General features: G+C 41.5%; 1 protein-coding gene across 2 annotated transcripts in view; it reads left to right on the top strand.

The window, feature by feature from the left end:
- Positions 1-15,207, top strand: part of EIF2AK1 (eukaryotic translation initiation factor 2 alpha kinase 1) — a 339,056-nt gene that overhangs the window by 34,468 nt on the left and 289,381 nt on the right. For both annotated transcript variants that reach the window (XM_069210157.1, XM_069210156.1), the window contains exon 2: positions 14,025-14,183. In XM_069210157.1, coding sequence (XP_069066258.1) covers positions 14,025-14,183 — 159 coding nt within the window. The remainder of the gene's footprint in view (positions 1-14,024; positions 14,184-15,207) is intronic.

Below are 15,207 nucleotides of genomic sequence, written 5' to 3'. Positions count from 1 at the left end.
AATGTAAGAAGTACAATAATATTTGTAGCTCTCAATGGGTTTCATGGAACATAAGTAGCTTTTATTACAGAAAAGGTTGGGGACCCCTGCCTTAATCCCACCCTCCTAAATTCCTGTTCCGGGCTTGTGTGCAAAGTATTGGGGACCGCTCTTGTATCAGATTGTGCTGCATTCATAATAATATTAGGGGCACCCATGACCTCTTCTCTCCCCAAATCCCTTAATTTGCTGCACCCTATTAAATCCTATTAGATTTGTAACACTCTTTACCATTGAGCATCAAAGAATTGTGGGGGCTGAAGAATACTGGGAATTGGCTTACGGGGGAGGAGAGGATGTGGGAAGTATAGACGAGCAATTAAAGAGGTCATGCACAGTGGAGTTTCAGAAAGGGGCAGAGGGAAGCTATGAGGGACACGTTGGAGTGCAAGTGCAGGTTGAGTTCCTGTATTGTATCAAACTCCTGTAGAATATGAACCCAAGTATACTATGACGTATTCTCCAGTGTATGGTTCCTCTAATATGAGTGCCTGCACTAAAGGCACAAGTCCTAAAAACAGAAGTGTGGGGACTAACCAAATTAGGCAGTATGCAAGTGACATCATTGCACATCACATCATGGTGTGTGACATCCAACTTGGCATCACAACCCATGACCTCACAGGAAGTGGCATTAGGTCTTAACACCTCAGAAATGTGTGTAGCAGTTCTATTACAACTACATGTGAGTGCATTGCAAGATTCAACAATTAAGATTTTGTGTTGGAGTTGTACCAAAATAGTTACACAGCCCAGATACAAAATCTGGGCCTCCACATATACATTTACTTTTTAAAACCTCTGCAACAAAGAAATTGGCAGCATGGAGAAATGTAGCAGTAAATCAGTTCTGTTTAATTGGTTGCAAAGTCTGCATTTTAAAATATCTTATGGGGTTAAGTCACCTGCTGCAGAGATCTTTGTGTGCCCAGTAAATCTCAGGGAATACAAATAGTGGTAAAATAATTTTGGAGGTTAACGCATTTGTTGGTGAGATCTGTAGTTTTTTGTCTTGTCTCAGTTTTTTATCCAAGTAGCTTGAGGGTTAATATGTCTCCAGCAAAGCACATCATGTAACATGCAGATGCCAGATTTTTATTTTATGTATATAGCTGTGTGGGTTACTGCTTTTAACACAGAGATCCTTTTCTAACTTGCAGATCACAAACCCAACTCTATTACGTTACAAATCCGGTACGATGATTTACATACATCATTTATTGAGAATGTATAATGTTTAGGTATGATGTAAAGAGCTGACACCCTGCATTGGGATGAGTAGTGCCGAGGCCGTACTGGCTATACCAGGTATCGGACGTTTCCCCAGGAGGCTTGAAGGGTTGCTCGGGGTCCGATTTGTAGCAGTGCAGCAGCTTTAAAAGCACTGCAGAGTTTCTTGTCTATCCACCAGTTTTTAGGCAGCAGTAAAAGTGTCATGATAACTCTGGTGAATAATGTAACTGCTGGAGAGAGATCTGAGTTTTGTCTTGTGGCAGTTTTAATTTATCTAACATATCACAGATGGTTAGTATGCCAGTTGCACAGAACGGGCACTATGCCGATTACAGAACAGTATTTTATGTGCATAGCTCAGTGGGATACTGCTTTTATCACAGAGCTCCTTTTGTTGCGGTGCTGCTCATAAGTTATCATAATCTAGCACAGTGAGTTATGAACTGCAGTCAGACCACTGCGTGGTACTGGTTAGAAAGTTATGTTTTTTATTCTAATTTTGATTATCCTTATTTTGCTTTAAAGGGTTTGTTTGGGTAGAAATAAATTATTAGTAAAGTCAACCCTGCCTAGCCACTGTCTTACCTTCTGAATCATGGGTTTATGCTTTCCCAGACCAAGCACTCCTAAAAAATGCCTATCATTATGGATGACCTTTGAATCCTGCACTTACCGAGTCATTACATATGCAGATTAGCCCCCGCGCCCCTCTTACTATATATTTTTTGCGCTTGTGCCCTGCTAAACCTGAAGCCAGAGCTAGGGGTTGACGCTGCTTCCTGTGTTAATAATAACCTGTCTCACTGACAGCGTTGGCTGTCTTCGCTCTCCTGTGTGTTCACAGGATATGGAACTGAAATGGGGTGATGGTTATGAGCTGACTGTACCATAGGGTCCTTGCCTTTTTTTCCATGTCATAAGTGATCATCCCAGCTTTGTTTTTTACTTCTTAGTCCAAGTCTTAATTTCTGATTTTTCACACTGCTTCCCTCAATTTATGTATTTTTGTCCCTTGACCGTATATTCTTTAAGCTGCATTGTTTTCATTAAAAAGAAAAGGACTGGAGTACACGCGCTAACATGGTTGACTTTGACAGTGTTTCTTTTTAAATGGCCCTGCCTTTCTGTGCAGGAGTCGTCTAAAGCCGCAGTCCGAAGCTTCCTGTTCCTTGGAGATTGCCGTCCTCCTGATAAGGACACATGTATATATCTCTGTGGCTTCAGAACACGTTTTCAGACAGGGCGTGCCTATTCATACGCCTGTTATACGCTTTCTTTTAAATAAATAGGGTACCCTGTAGAAGTCAAACACATTATCCGCTTTTTGTATAGCGTGAACTAATAATTTCAGCACTAGACACGCCATTTCAACAAAGTAAACATAACCTCGACTACACAGATGAGTGAGTTTTTTCATTTGTCTGTAAGTGGTGAGGAATTTCGTTTGCTAGAAACCATAGTGTTATGTAGCTGCTTTTTAGATCGATAAAGCGATAAATACTAAATTATCGAGGTCTAACATGAAGAACAATTGGAATCTCACCGTAATAAAAATTCATTAAAGTAGAACACAAATGATGCAAAGAGGTGCTTATTAAAATCGAGTTCAGCAAAAAGCTCAATCAATACGAGGCCAGATATACGCAGTAAATCTTTACTCCTATATAAAGTAAACACACAATTACTTTTATCCACTACTAAATACTTTGGCTTACAAAAATAGATTTCACGGTACATAAAATCAGTATTTTCCTTTTTTAATGTTGGATGTATGATGTAAGCAGGTATAGTAAGTATATGAAACGTATTTGGAATGGTATCTAAACCCAGCTGCATTTGTAAGGTAACATTCCAAGCCACACACATTTGAAAATCATGCATTTCAGTGGTGGTTGCTGTTGGTTACATAAGACCGGCTGTTATTTTAATGCCTTCTTAAAGAAAATATTCATCCACACTACAGGAAAAATGTGGCTGTAATAGTTCCACTGAATGTGACAAAAACACCAAGAAACGTAGTCACCTTTCAGTGGTTGTTCCCAGCTCTTTACAAATTCAGCGATCAACTACCCAGACTTATGAAGCCTACTGAATGACTCCACCAAGTTGTTTACTGCACCAGCAAATAGACTCCTGGCCTGTGAATTTACCTAAACCTATCACCGGAAGGCTATTGGTTTGCTCTTCTTTTTGCATTAAAATGGAGAACACAATTACTGCTTATAAACAAACATTACCACTGGTTGTTTTTTAGTGACCTTTCTGCATGTGGTCCCCAAGCAGACGCTAGCTTGTGATCAGTGTATGTTTAGGTCAAATCCTACCAGACACCGTAGCTGCCTGGTTGGAAAACGATTTCTTGTGAAAATTCTGAAAGCATCCCTGCGATTGCTTTCCACTCATTGCTTACAATGTAGATTTTCCAAGTATTTTATGATGGAAAGTCTTAATTTTATTAAAGACACGGTGGCGAGTATTATGCTTTCTTTTCCTGCTTTATTTTAATAGCAGCCAAGAGGAAAACACCAATCCCAGAGGTTTGCGCAACAAGCAACCAATGGGAGATAAGACTAATAACATTAACCAATCAGTACACTGTATCACGTAACATATACCAATCCTGACTGCAGACAGCCCTCTTTTCGGTTGCGAGACAGTCAAGAAACAGATTTGAATAAAGGCACTATACAACAAGTTAAACATATTGCCAGGATTAGAGCAAAAAAGTCTTGAATTCTGTCCAAGTTAGTTGAATAGGATGGCTTGACAGGATGATGGATGCAGGGATCCGAGTTCAATGGAGGTTGCGGTGAATGAGTCCTTCGAGGAGAATCGGCATCCAATGAATTTGGTTGAAGAGGATGCTGGAGCGTTGGTATTAACTAGAGAGGGTGGGAGAGAACAACGTTAGTACAAGAAGCGGTGGGACAATACTCGCCTCCGTGTCTTTAATAAAATTAAGACTTTCCATCATAAAATACTTGGAAAATCTACATTTTATGACAAGACCGGAGGCTCCTATTATGCTTGTTTAAAGCATGTTAACTACAATAGAAGTTGCTGAACTAACAGGTTTACAATAAAATGTGTGAAAAGTAGAATCATTTGACCAATCTGCCGATCTTAGAATATCTTCCAATCGTGAACCGGCCCAAAAGGCTTTTGACGCCATGGCACCTCTAGCAGAATGGGCGCCAAACTTTGAAGTATCAATGCCCGCTAAGGACATCACCCATTTGACCCAACGAGCCAAGGTAGGGGAAGATACAGGTTTATAGGGTTTTCTAAAGGAAATTAAGAGTTGGGAAGCAGAAGATGTTCTAAGATCGGCCGTTTTCTGTTCATAAACCTTTAAACAGTTTCCCACACAAAGTTTTGGATGGTTTGGAAAAAAGGGATAGAACACAGAAGTAATGTTGGTTTTGGTGCAATGAGACACATTGAACAGAACACCAGTAGGAGTGAAGTGACAAGCCGAGATATCTAGGGCTTTGACATCTGACATACGTTTGATAGAGACAAGACAAAGTAACATTGTTAGTTTGGCCGAGAGCATTTTCAAAGATAAAGAGTCATTATCCTGCCAAGAGACAAACATTTGTAGAACTAGGTTCACATCCCATAACGTGGAGTATTTGGGAATTGGGGGATTGGAGAATTTTACTCCTTTTAAGAGATGACAAATAATAGGATGTCCTCCTACGGGTTTCCCGTTTATAAACGGGTGATGTAGAGATATCGCTGATCTATATAGATTGATGGTTCTGTAAGATTTGCCGGCGCTAGCTTGAAAGGCAAGAAAATTAGCTATCAAGGTTAGATCTGCTGAAAAGGGATCACATGCTTTTCCCAAACACCAGCTAGACCAGATGGACCAAGCTGATTTGTAAGCCTTGGAACTGCCTGGAGCCCAGGAATTGTTGATGTAGGTTGAAGCCTCAAGTGAAATTCATGGATAAGATGAGGAAGACCTGAGACTTTCCAGGCAGATAGGAGAAGGGTTTTGTTGAGAATGAGGTCGTGGGGAATACCTTGAGGATTGAGAAGGAGGGAGGGAAAGGAGGGCAGAAGGACAGGGAAGTCAACAGCTAATTCTAGGAGAGTGGGATACCACACTTGAGCTTGCCACAACGGGACTACTAAAACAACTGTGGCTTCTTGACGCCGGAGATGGGTGATGAAAGGAGGGAATGCATACTGTATTGCGCGATGCCACTGTTGAAGAAACGCATCGGTCGCTAAAGCGTGAGGGTCTGGCCTCCAGCGGAAGAAACGAGGAAACTGTGTATTCAGATGGGATGCGAAAAGATTTGTATGGAAGGGACCCCATTTGCGATAAATAGAATTGAAGAATGAAGAGTGAAGCTTCCAGTCGCTGTAATCGGAAAGATGATGAGAAAACCAGTCTGCAACTGAGTTGAAAGAACCTGGCAAGTATTCTGCTTGAACTGAAATTTTTCGGTGAAGGCAGAATTCCCAAAAGCTCTTTGCTAGTTCTGCTAGCGGTTTTGATTTGGTACTGCCAAGGTGATTGATGTATTTTACTGCTGTGAGGTTGTCCATACGAAGAAGTACGGAACAAGCGACTCTGTTCTTGGTGAAAGTTTTTATTGCGAAGGAGCCTGCAAGCATCTCGAAATAGTTGATGTGCAATGAAGACTCCTGTCGAGACCATGTGCCTCCAGTCGATATCTGCCCACACCTTGCGCCCCAGCCTGTTAGGCTCGCGTCGGATTCTAAGACAAGATCTGGGACTGAGGCAAAGATGGTCCTGCCATTCCCGGCTTCGAGATGGTCGAGCCACCATTGGAGTTCTGTACGGGATTCGAGGTCGAGAGGGATGAAATCTGAATAAACAAGACCTTTGCGTAGATGACGAATTTTCAATCTTTGAAGAGCCCGATAGTGAAGAGGGCCTGGAAAAATTGCCTGAATCGAAGAAGAAAGAAGACCTACATTCCTTGCAAGAGACCGGAGGGAGAGAGAAGTCTGCTGTAAAGATAGGGTTATCTCTGATTTGATACTTTTTATTTTTGAGGTCGGGAGTTGAAGGAGACCTTGAGAGGAATTGATTAGGAATCCCAGGAATTCCATTGTCTGCGACGGGGTAAACATTGATTTCTCTTTGTTGACTATAAAGCCTAGGTCCGAAAGAAGAGAGATTGCGTAAGAGAGTTGGGACCGAAGGGTAGAAATGTCTTGATGCATTAGAAGAATATCGTCTAGATAGATTATCATTCTGAAGCCTTGAGATCGAAGGAGGGCTACGATAGGTTTCATTAGCTTGGTGAAGCACCAGGGGGCTAATGAAAGACCGAAGGGTAGGCAGGTAAATTGATAGGTGTGGTGATTCCATTGAAATTGGAGAAACTTTCTGTGAGAATGATGTATGGGGACTGTTAGGTACGCGTCTTGAAGATCTAGACGGACCATCCAGTCGTTGAGAAGGAGCGAATCTCTTAGATGGAGAATCGTTTCCATCTTGAAGTGTCGGTAGACAACAAATTGATTGAATTGTCTGAGGTTGATGACTGATCTGATTTTCTTGTTTTTTCTTATCACTAAAAACAAAGGCTTATGAATCCTGAGGGAAGGGGACGCGCTGGTTGAATAGCATGTTTTTGAAGAAGATCTTGTATTTCTGTAGAAATGAGATTTGACATTTCTTTTGAAAATTTGAGGGGAAGAAGGGGGGAGGGTTGAAAGGGAGTTTCGTAAAATTCTATTAAATAGCCTTTGACTTTGTTGAGAACCCAGGGGTCTGAAGTAATCTCCATCCACTTGTGGTGAAAAAACTTTAGACGACCCCTTATAGAAAGATGGCCAGAAGGTTGGCTTACCTGAGTTGTTATAGGACCTGCGGTGATTCTTCCCTCTGAATCCTCTGGAATGCTGGGGGTAGAATTGTGGGCGAAAATCTTGTTGCTGTTGCTGTTGGTAACTATAGGAGCCTCTGAAGCCTTGGTTTCTGAAGGACCGGCCGGTGGAGCGGCTTCTTCCTCTACCGGCCCTGGCAAAAACCCGTGAGTTAAAAACGTTTTTAAGTGACTGCTGGGCTTTGTCAATAGAAGCAAAGGTGGTGACGTATTTGCTTAGTTCTTTTATGAAATTATCTCCAAAGAGTAAGCCATCAGCTTTAGCTCCTGGATCCTTAGCTGCCAGATTTGCAAGCTTAGGATCTAGCTTGAGCAGAAGTCCTTTACGACATTCGTGAGTCATGGCTGAGTTCGCATACCCAGAAAACAGAATGCTCTCTGAATCCAGAGTGACAGTTCTTCAGGATCAATTGACTCGTCATTGGTTCTAGTAGATTCTGCGAGGTCAAAAATGCGGGATAAAGGACCGACCAAATCAAGGACTTTATCTTGGCATAGAGCCCAGGCTCTGTCCACCCCTTTACGGGGATCTTTACCAAAGTTGTAGAAGAAGGTTAGGAGGGACGGATCTATAGAAGGGGTAGCGGTAATGTGTAATGGGGGTGAGGGTCTGGGACATTCAGAACGTAGTTTTGTTCGTACCTGTTTATCTAGAGGAAGGCGTAATTTTGCTAGGATATAGTTTGCAACATGGTCAGAAGGTAACCATTCAGTAGAATTGGGATGGTGGATTAAGCCAGGGTCGAACATGAGATTGCCATCAGAATCTAAAAGGGGGGCATGGGTTTGGTTAGTTGATGTTGGTTTAGATTTTTTAGGGGGAGGGCCAATCCAAAAATTGGAGGAGTTATCTTCCTCATTGTCAGAGGAGGAAAAATTGGTATCACCATCACCATCATCAGTGTCTTTAATATCCGCAATCACAATTTTTTGGGTCTTAGACACGTTTTTTTTTTTTTTTTTTACTTTTAGTACCCAAAATGTTATTCCCCTCCGTAGTAGGAGGCCTTTGAGGAGCTTCGCCCTCTATCCTGAGTGAGTTTGACTCACCATCCATAAGCGCAGATGAGGCGTTAGCCTGGTTTCAGGAAGCCTCCGAGGCTTTGCGCTTTCTGCTTTCCCCCGCAGAATGGGCCACTTGTGATTGGGATAAACAGGACGATACAGTGGAATGAATTTGTTTAGAAATTTTCCCCATAGAAGCAGAAACTGCTTTTTTAACTGAAGATTGAATGAAATTATTTAAATTATAATAAAAATCGTCTTCAGAATCATCATTCGATTTGAAATACTCTGAGAAATCCATTGCTATGAAGAAGACGAGAAAAAACTGGTAAAAAGGGGTTAACTAGGGAGGACAAGCTTTAAATTTTTATAGGTGTGTGACTCACCAGTCAAAAGAGAAGAGAAACCTCTACAGGGCGAAGGGCGGCTCGTTAGCTGTTTTAAAGGCTGAGCGCCGGTTTCCTGGACAGGAGAAGCTAATTAAAAAGCAGTAAAAGCTTTTTGAATACGAGCGCTAGACCGGAATGCGCTCAGGAATGCGTTCGGAATGCGGAGACTGGGCGGTTGAAGGTCGCGTCAGCCGGTGTTCAAAATAGAACGTTCACGGCGACGCGACTCGAAAGACGAGGGAGGAATTTTCCTTCACACGCAAGAAAAAGAATTAAAGAGCGGTTGGGGCAGCAGAGGCACACGCATATCAGCTAAACACTAGTTAAACACAAAACGTTATTAAAATGTGAACATAAAATAGTAAAATACATTGAAATTATAGTAAATGTATGGCGCAACGAAAGATATACTTATCTTGACTGCGAGCAGCAAGAAAAGAGGGCTGCCTGCAGTCAGGATTGGTATATGTTACGTGATACAGTGTACTGATTGGTTAATGTTATTAGTCTTATCTCCCATTGGTTGCTTGTTGCGCAAACCTCTGGGATTGGTGTTTTCCTCTTGACTGCTATTAAAATAAAGCAGGAAAAGAAAGCATAATAGGAGCCTCCGGTCTTGTCATAAAATTGGTTTTGTGGTTTGTAACTCACATGTTCTGACTTTGTTTGCTGGCTTTATTTCTTTTAGGCTGTCCAGCATGTATTTGTCCCTCTCATGAAGCAAAGCTTGTTTACCATCACTCCTAGTATTCTTTCACGGGTTCCACTTTCTGTAATTGGGTATCTTTGAGGAGTTTCAGAAATACCCCTTCCTTGAGTGATAAAAAGTTTCATATTATTTGTTTCCAAATTGGTTTGATATGAGGGTTGAACTTAAGCAGTGTTTTTAAAAAAGTGCCAGTAGTCGAGCTTGAACACTCTTTGTGCTCACCATTCAGAGCTAAAATGTTGATCCACGGTGCCCATCTCCATTTCATGCCTTTCAGTGTTATGATAAATAAATAGCTGCTTCACTTTATTTCTAGTTCTGGGCAAGTTACAGTATGTGTTAGCAATTTCTAACAAAACCAAGTTTACTAAGGTTAGCTCACTTTTTTCATGCCCTCAACTGAAGCTTAAGCTTGGTAATGCAAGTGTACTGTGGTTTCAACAGTGACAATATACAGCAAGGTTTGTAAGTTTGTATTGCCAGCACATTGTCTGATTCCCTGTGTTGGATCAGTTGAGTGTAACACTTGTTGGTACTCATTCTCGTATCACCTTGTGCAAAGATCTGCCTCAGCCTGCGAACCTTACGTCTTGTCACCCCAGAACAATTAGTTGTTGACTGATTCTGAGATTTGTGTCCATCGCCCCTGGAAAAAACGTGCTATCTCCTGATAGCAGTGTATACCTTATTATTAGAGAAACAGCAGGTTGATGGAAGGAATGGTTCAGTTAATCACAGCCATCACTCAGTGCAGTACAGAGTCTAAAAGAGTGTTAACAACTAATAGTAGTAACAAAAGAGACTGAAAATAGGAGGCTAAGTAAAATATGTGACTTTGTCGTTTCCTTCTATAGGTAGGTGGACACTATCAAAAGGGGGCATATGAGGGAGGGACTTGCGGTGCTTAATTTGTGCAGGTGGTAGGCACTGGCACTCATTTTTGGGGATCAGAAATTATTAGTCGTTTAAGACTGCTGAGAAAGGGCGGTATAGTGTCATGAGCAAGTCTGGTGTAGATGTTGGTGAGGTTGCATGGGGCTTGTGGCCTTGAGGATGTGCTTGAAGAGAGGCACAATGTCTTTACAATGGCTGAACTAGGGGTTCTGGATGTTCACAGCGTTAAAGAACTGGGACGAACTGTATGCTCTGGTAGTCCTCTGGAGTGCGTTTGTTGGCTCCGAAGCAAGAGGGACGTTTGTGCTGTGTGCATTGCTAGAATTGTGTGCCTTTTACTTTTAAGGCGCACACAAAGAAAGGACTGGTGTTATAAGTAATGGAGATAAGGGTAGGCCTGGCTCCAGAGATCACCGTGAACAGCTCTGAAACTCTGTGGAGTGCGTTATGTTGGTTGAGAAGCAAGTGGAAAGATTTCACTTTGTGCATTGATAATTTTATGGGACTAGGGTATTATTTCTTTTACTTCTACGAAAGTAGAGACAAAGGAAGAAATGGTGACATGTAATGGAGGCAGAAGTAGCGCCATTACCGAAGATCTTCTCCAACACCTGAAAGTTGCCTGAAGCCTGTATCGGTTTTCAAAGGTAGTATGATACAATTTTAGCCAGCTGAACTGGAGAAAAATTGTGAGATTTGTATTTGTGAAAGAACCTGCTTTTCAATCGTGCATTTTCAGATTGAAGTATTTTAATGATTTTACTGTGTCTGAGGAAAATCAGTTTGGCTTAAACAAAGATGTAAACGGACATTTCTTTAGAGATGCAGAATGTTACTTGTATTTTGATAATTAGAAATTCATTTTTAAGTTGATTAAAGCTGGGTCATTTGGAGGGTCTATACATAATCTTCTCAATTCAGTGAGGGTTGTGATGATTTCAGTGCATTAGGACTTAGTTTTCATGTGGCGTTGCCTTCGAATGAGTTTTAAGTGTGCTTAAAATATGTTGTATTCGTTTTTTATGGTTGTTATTCATTTGGATGCCTAAAAGGAAATATAGTACCTTTGTGCATTTAACAGAATTGGCTAATTGAGATTGTACCAATGTCTGACATGAGTGCTAATTGCATATGAGTCTGGCATTTGGAGATTCTGTAATCTTTTTTTTTTTATACACAGATGAACATCGGCGACAGATTGTTTTGAGTGTTATGTACGTATGGAGACAGTGTATGAGTATCTTTGTGCGATGGAAATGATAGTATTAGGTGTACAGTTGGATATTAATATTTTGTTCAGTTTTTTTTTTTTTTTAATTCCTGACTCAATGCTGCATGTAAATTTGTTATGTGGTGTGGTTACACTTTTGGTTGTTGGTTTGTGCTCTTAATCTACAGCCTTGGGGATATCGGGAAATAACTTGTTTAAGGAGGATGGAGAATTCTGTGCCCAGGCTGTCTAGAAGCCTCTACTATCTGCAGCCAGGCTAATCAAGACCAGTGACTAAACCAAAGGACTATCCATATCAGAAGAACACAACTGAAGAGGTCCTCCTAAAGAACTTTTTGTGTGTGAGGTGAGGCTTATTTCAGCGTCGCTCCCCAGACCTACACCCTGCATAATTGCACTACAATCTGGTGGCTTCTATGTTGGCCTCTTATTGTGGCGTAAAGGGGTAGTGGTTCGGCAGGTGGACAAACCTTCTTTGTTTTTTTAATGCATGTTTTATTCATGCCAAGTTGGAGAGGAAAATTTGGCTTCTCTGATGTCTTGACAACACTTGTCATAAAGCTTATTCTCATGGTAGTAGTTTTTGTGTACTTGGAACAATTTGAAATCTCATTCCACAACCTACTCTTCTTGAGCGGTCACTGTTTCACGTTCAAGTGGCACCCTTTTTCTAAGGCAGGCCACAGTTGTTGTTGGTGGATGCATACTTGTTCAATGTTGAGTGCCACTTCTAGTTTGAGAGCCTCATTATTTTATTACTATTTTTTTTGTTTTATTTTTTTTATTTTTTATTCATGCCAAGTTGGAGAGGAAAATTATGGCTTCTCTGATGTATTGACAACGCTTGTCATAAGCTTATTCACATGGTAGTGGTTTTCGTGAACTTGGAACAATTTGAAATCTCATTCCACAACCTACTCTTCTTGAGCGCTTAGTTTCACGTTCAAGTGGTACCCTTTTTTCTAAGGCAGGCCACAGTTGTTGATGGTGGATGCGTCTGTGTTTGTTGTTGAGTTCCATTTCTAGTCCGGGAGCCTGACCTTTTTATTTTATTTTAATGAAAGTATTTATTTGCCTTTGAACAAAACATAACAATGCAGAGAAACAATAGGCAAAACGTAATTGGACAGTTCATGTAATATGTACAGAAATTATATTTGCACAAGGGTGTGGGGTTTTCAGCTGTTCAAGAACTTAAACCAACTAAGACTTTTTTTCTGTGATCCTCTGCATTATGTAGAAATTCAGGGTAGATCTGTCTGGCCTTTGACTAATCAAGTGCTGTTTTTCTTTGTGCAATGCCGAAACTTAAACATCCTAGATATTCAACAAAGACTTATGAACCTCTGGCCATATAATAATATTGACATAGCCTCTTTTGGTAAAATGCTACTGCGTCTTTGTATCTTAGTGCAATGAAACTGTGTTGCAGATATAAACCTGGAGCTACTACAACCTTTTGGTTTTCTTTTCTTTGTGATTTTATTTAGAATACATTTCTGTACTGTAACTAAAGACCTGCTCTGTTTTTTTAAAAAGATAGCAGTGACCAGAAAAGAACATTTAGTACATGTAATACTAAATCTTAGATCCAGCATTATAGTACTTCCTTAAGTAAGCTTAGGTTGCTTGACCATGTGATTCTTGGGAAGTCCTGGATATAAAGGGATCCTTGACTAATGCAGTTACAGTTCAGCAGTGCACACACTCCATGGGCACTACTGAAAAGGAACAGAGCATACCAAGGATAGAGCCAACTGTCCAAACGTATAAAACTGTATTCATCAGCTTTTTGAAAGGACAGAAGGTAAATGTGGAATACCTTAATAATAACTTTGTTGATATATAAATTGATGCAACTCTTATGCTTTTAAATACTTTATAAAGGTGTTTGGTTGGCAAGCTCTAAATTATATTTTCAGGTAAGAATACATATTGTTTAAGGGAAAAATGGGTAAGCCGGGAAAAGTAACGTAGAAAACCTTTGGCGCTTGACTGTATAATCAGGTTAACTAAGAAGCAGTGTGGTCACATGAGTTGTTTCACTACCATTCCCAGAGCCACATATTTCATATCCTCTATACCTGGAATACGTAGCAGTGAGACTGCAAAGCGAAGAAGTAGAGTTGTCTGTTGTGCCTTTATATTCATAAAAACTGTTGGGTATTTGGGGGACTAAAGTTTTTGACTTTGAATCGAAATAGGTACTGGCCCAAACATAAGCAAGGATAAGGCAGGTAAGCCTTGTTCTGACGACAGTGATCCACCACTAGTTTCTAGTTTCCCCTTGCGTTTGTTAAGCAGTTTTCCTGCTGTTGGATAGTGAGGAGACCCGTTACAAACAATCTGGCTAAGAACTCACCATTTGAGAGTGTTCAGGAGATGAAAGAGTGACTTGTGGAGAGAACCTCAGTTTAGAATGGTTCTCTAATTCGTTATTGTGCAGATAGATATTAGAGTTTGATCAATGCAGAAATGTGGTGTATAGAAGTGTGAAGAGCAGCAAAGAAACTCAATTCCAAAACTCTGTTGATTCAAAGGCCCAAATCGACCGTTTTGTTGGCTATTTGTATACATGTAAGCAACTTTGCCTTGAACAATGTTGTCTTTTAAATGTTTTCACTAGAATTTATTTTTTCTTCCTTTAGAGTCTGATTCACCGTCTGAGTTACCAGTGATAAAAGGTGCCCCTCGACTGCAGACACTATCTACTGCAATTCCCAACCAACTGCTGCTTGTATCTCTCTTGGAACACCTGTGTTATGTACACGAACAAAACCCACATCGCTCCAGATGTCTATTTAAATGTCAGTAAGATCATTTCTTGCTTCCTTCTTTCATTTAGCTCTTTGTAATTCAGTTAATCCTCTCTGGATGGGAAATGTGGTGAGTGGCAGCAGGCATTTGTCGACCCCCCCATGGGCCCCAGACGCATCGGGGTGGGGTGGCTGGGCTGGGCTTTGGATAACTTTGCACCAGTGCTCCACATGCTCTGTCTTTCGGGTGGGGGGAGGGGAGAGGAGGTGGGGAAGGGATAGGGGGTTAAATGTCAAATACTTCTGCCTGTGATATCTAGGGCCATGTTGGGCTATTTCACACTTCCTTAGGATCACTTTGCTCCTGGTGGCCAGCCCTAGTGACCTGGAGACTTTTCCACAAGACTACTAACCTCAAAGCACACTTTTGGGGAACTGGTCCCATTGGCTCCCTGTGCCAGCCTTTCTCTCTTTACCTGACCTCTGGCGCTTCTCTTCTCCAGTTTGGGCGCGGAAGTCCAGTTCTTTCCTTAACCAGTCTGAGGAGGTGTATGGGAACTAGCTTCCTTGGTCCTGGAGAGACCCACTGGTGTTGGTGTCAACTGTAGGCAGAGTCTTTAGACCACGAGGGCAACATAGGATTTGCCCTTCCAGTTGACCGTGGTGCTGCAGCTGTCTGGTCCTAGTGTCTAGGTCCAACAAAAAGCACTCTCTCCCTTGTGTAAGAGTTTTTAAATAAAAGTGGAAAGTTCTAGAAGTCGGACACTCCCGGCCAATCCTAGGGTGCCGCCACATCTCTCCACCCCTGTCCCAACCCCACTTCACAGCATACTGGGACAGTTCAAGATGGTGCCATTTGGAAGTGACTGGTCACATCTCCTCTGGGAGCCTTAGCTCCTCCCTTAGCTGAAATCAGTACCACAGCCTCTACCACCAACACTTCACAGAAGAGCCCCCTTGTGTATTGGCCCCAGAGGTCTGGGCTCCCTCTTTTGTTCAGTGGTCTGTGAATGTCTCTTCCCTGGTACAATGTGAAGCTAATTAACAAATGCAGATTTTCTTCCCAGCCCCTTCC

The sequence above is a fragment of the Pleurodeles waltl genome, chromosome 10, assembly GCF_031143425.1.
Source record: "Pleurodeles waltl isolate 20211129_DDA chromosome 10, aPleWal1.hap1.20221129, whole genome shotgun sequence".
NCBI classification, from domain to species: domain Eukaryota; kingdom Metazoa; phylum Chordata; class Amphibia; order Caudata; family Salamandridae; genus Pleurodeles; species Pleurodeles waltl.
Note: the sequence above shows the minus strand (reverse complement) of the source record. Positions and strands in the feature narration are given on the sequence as shown.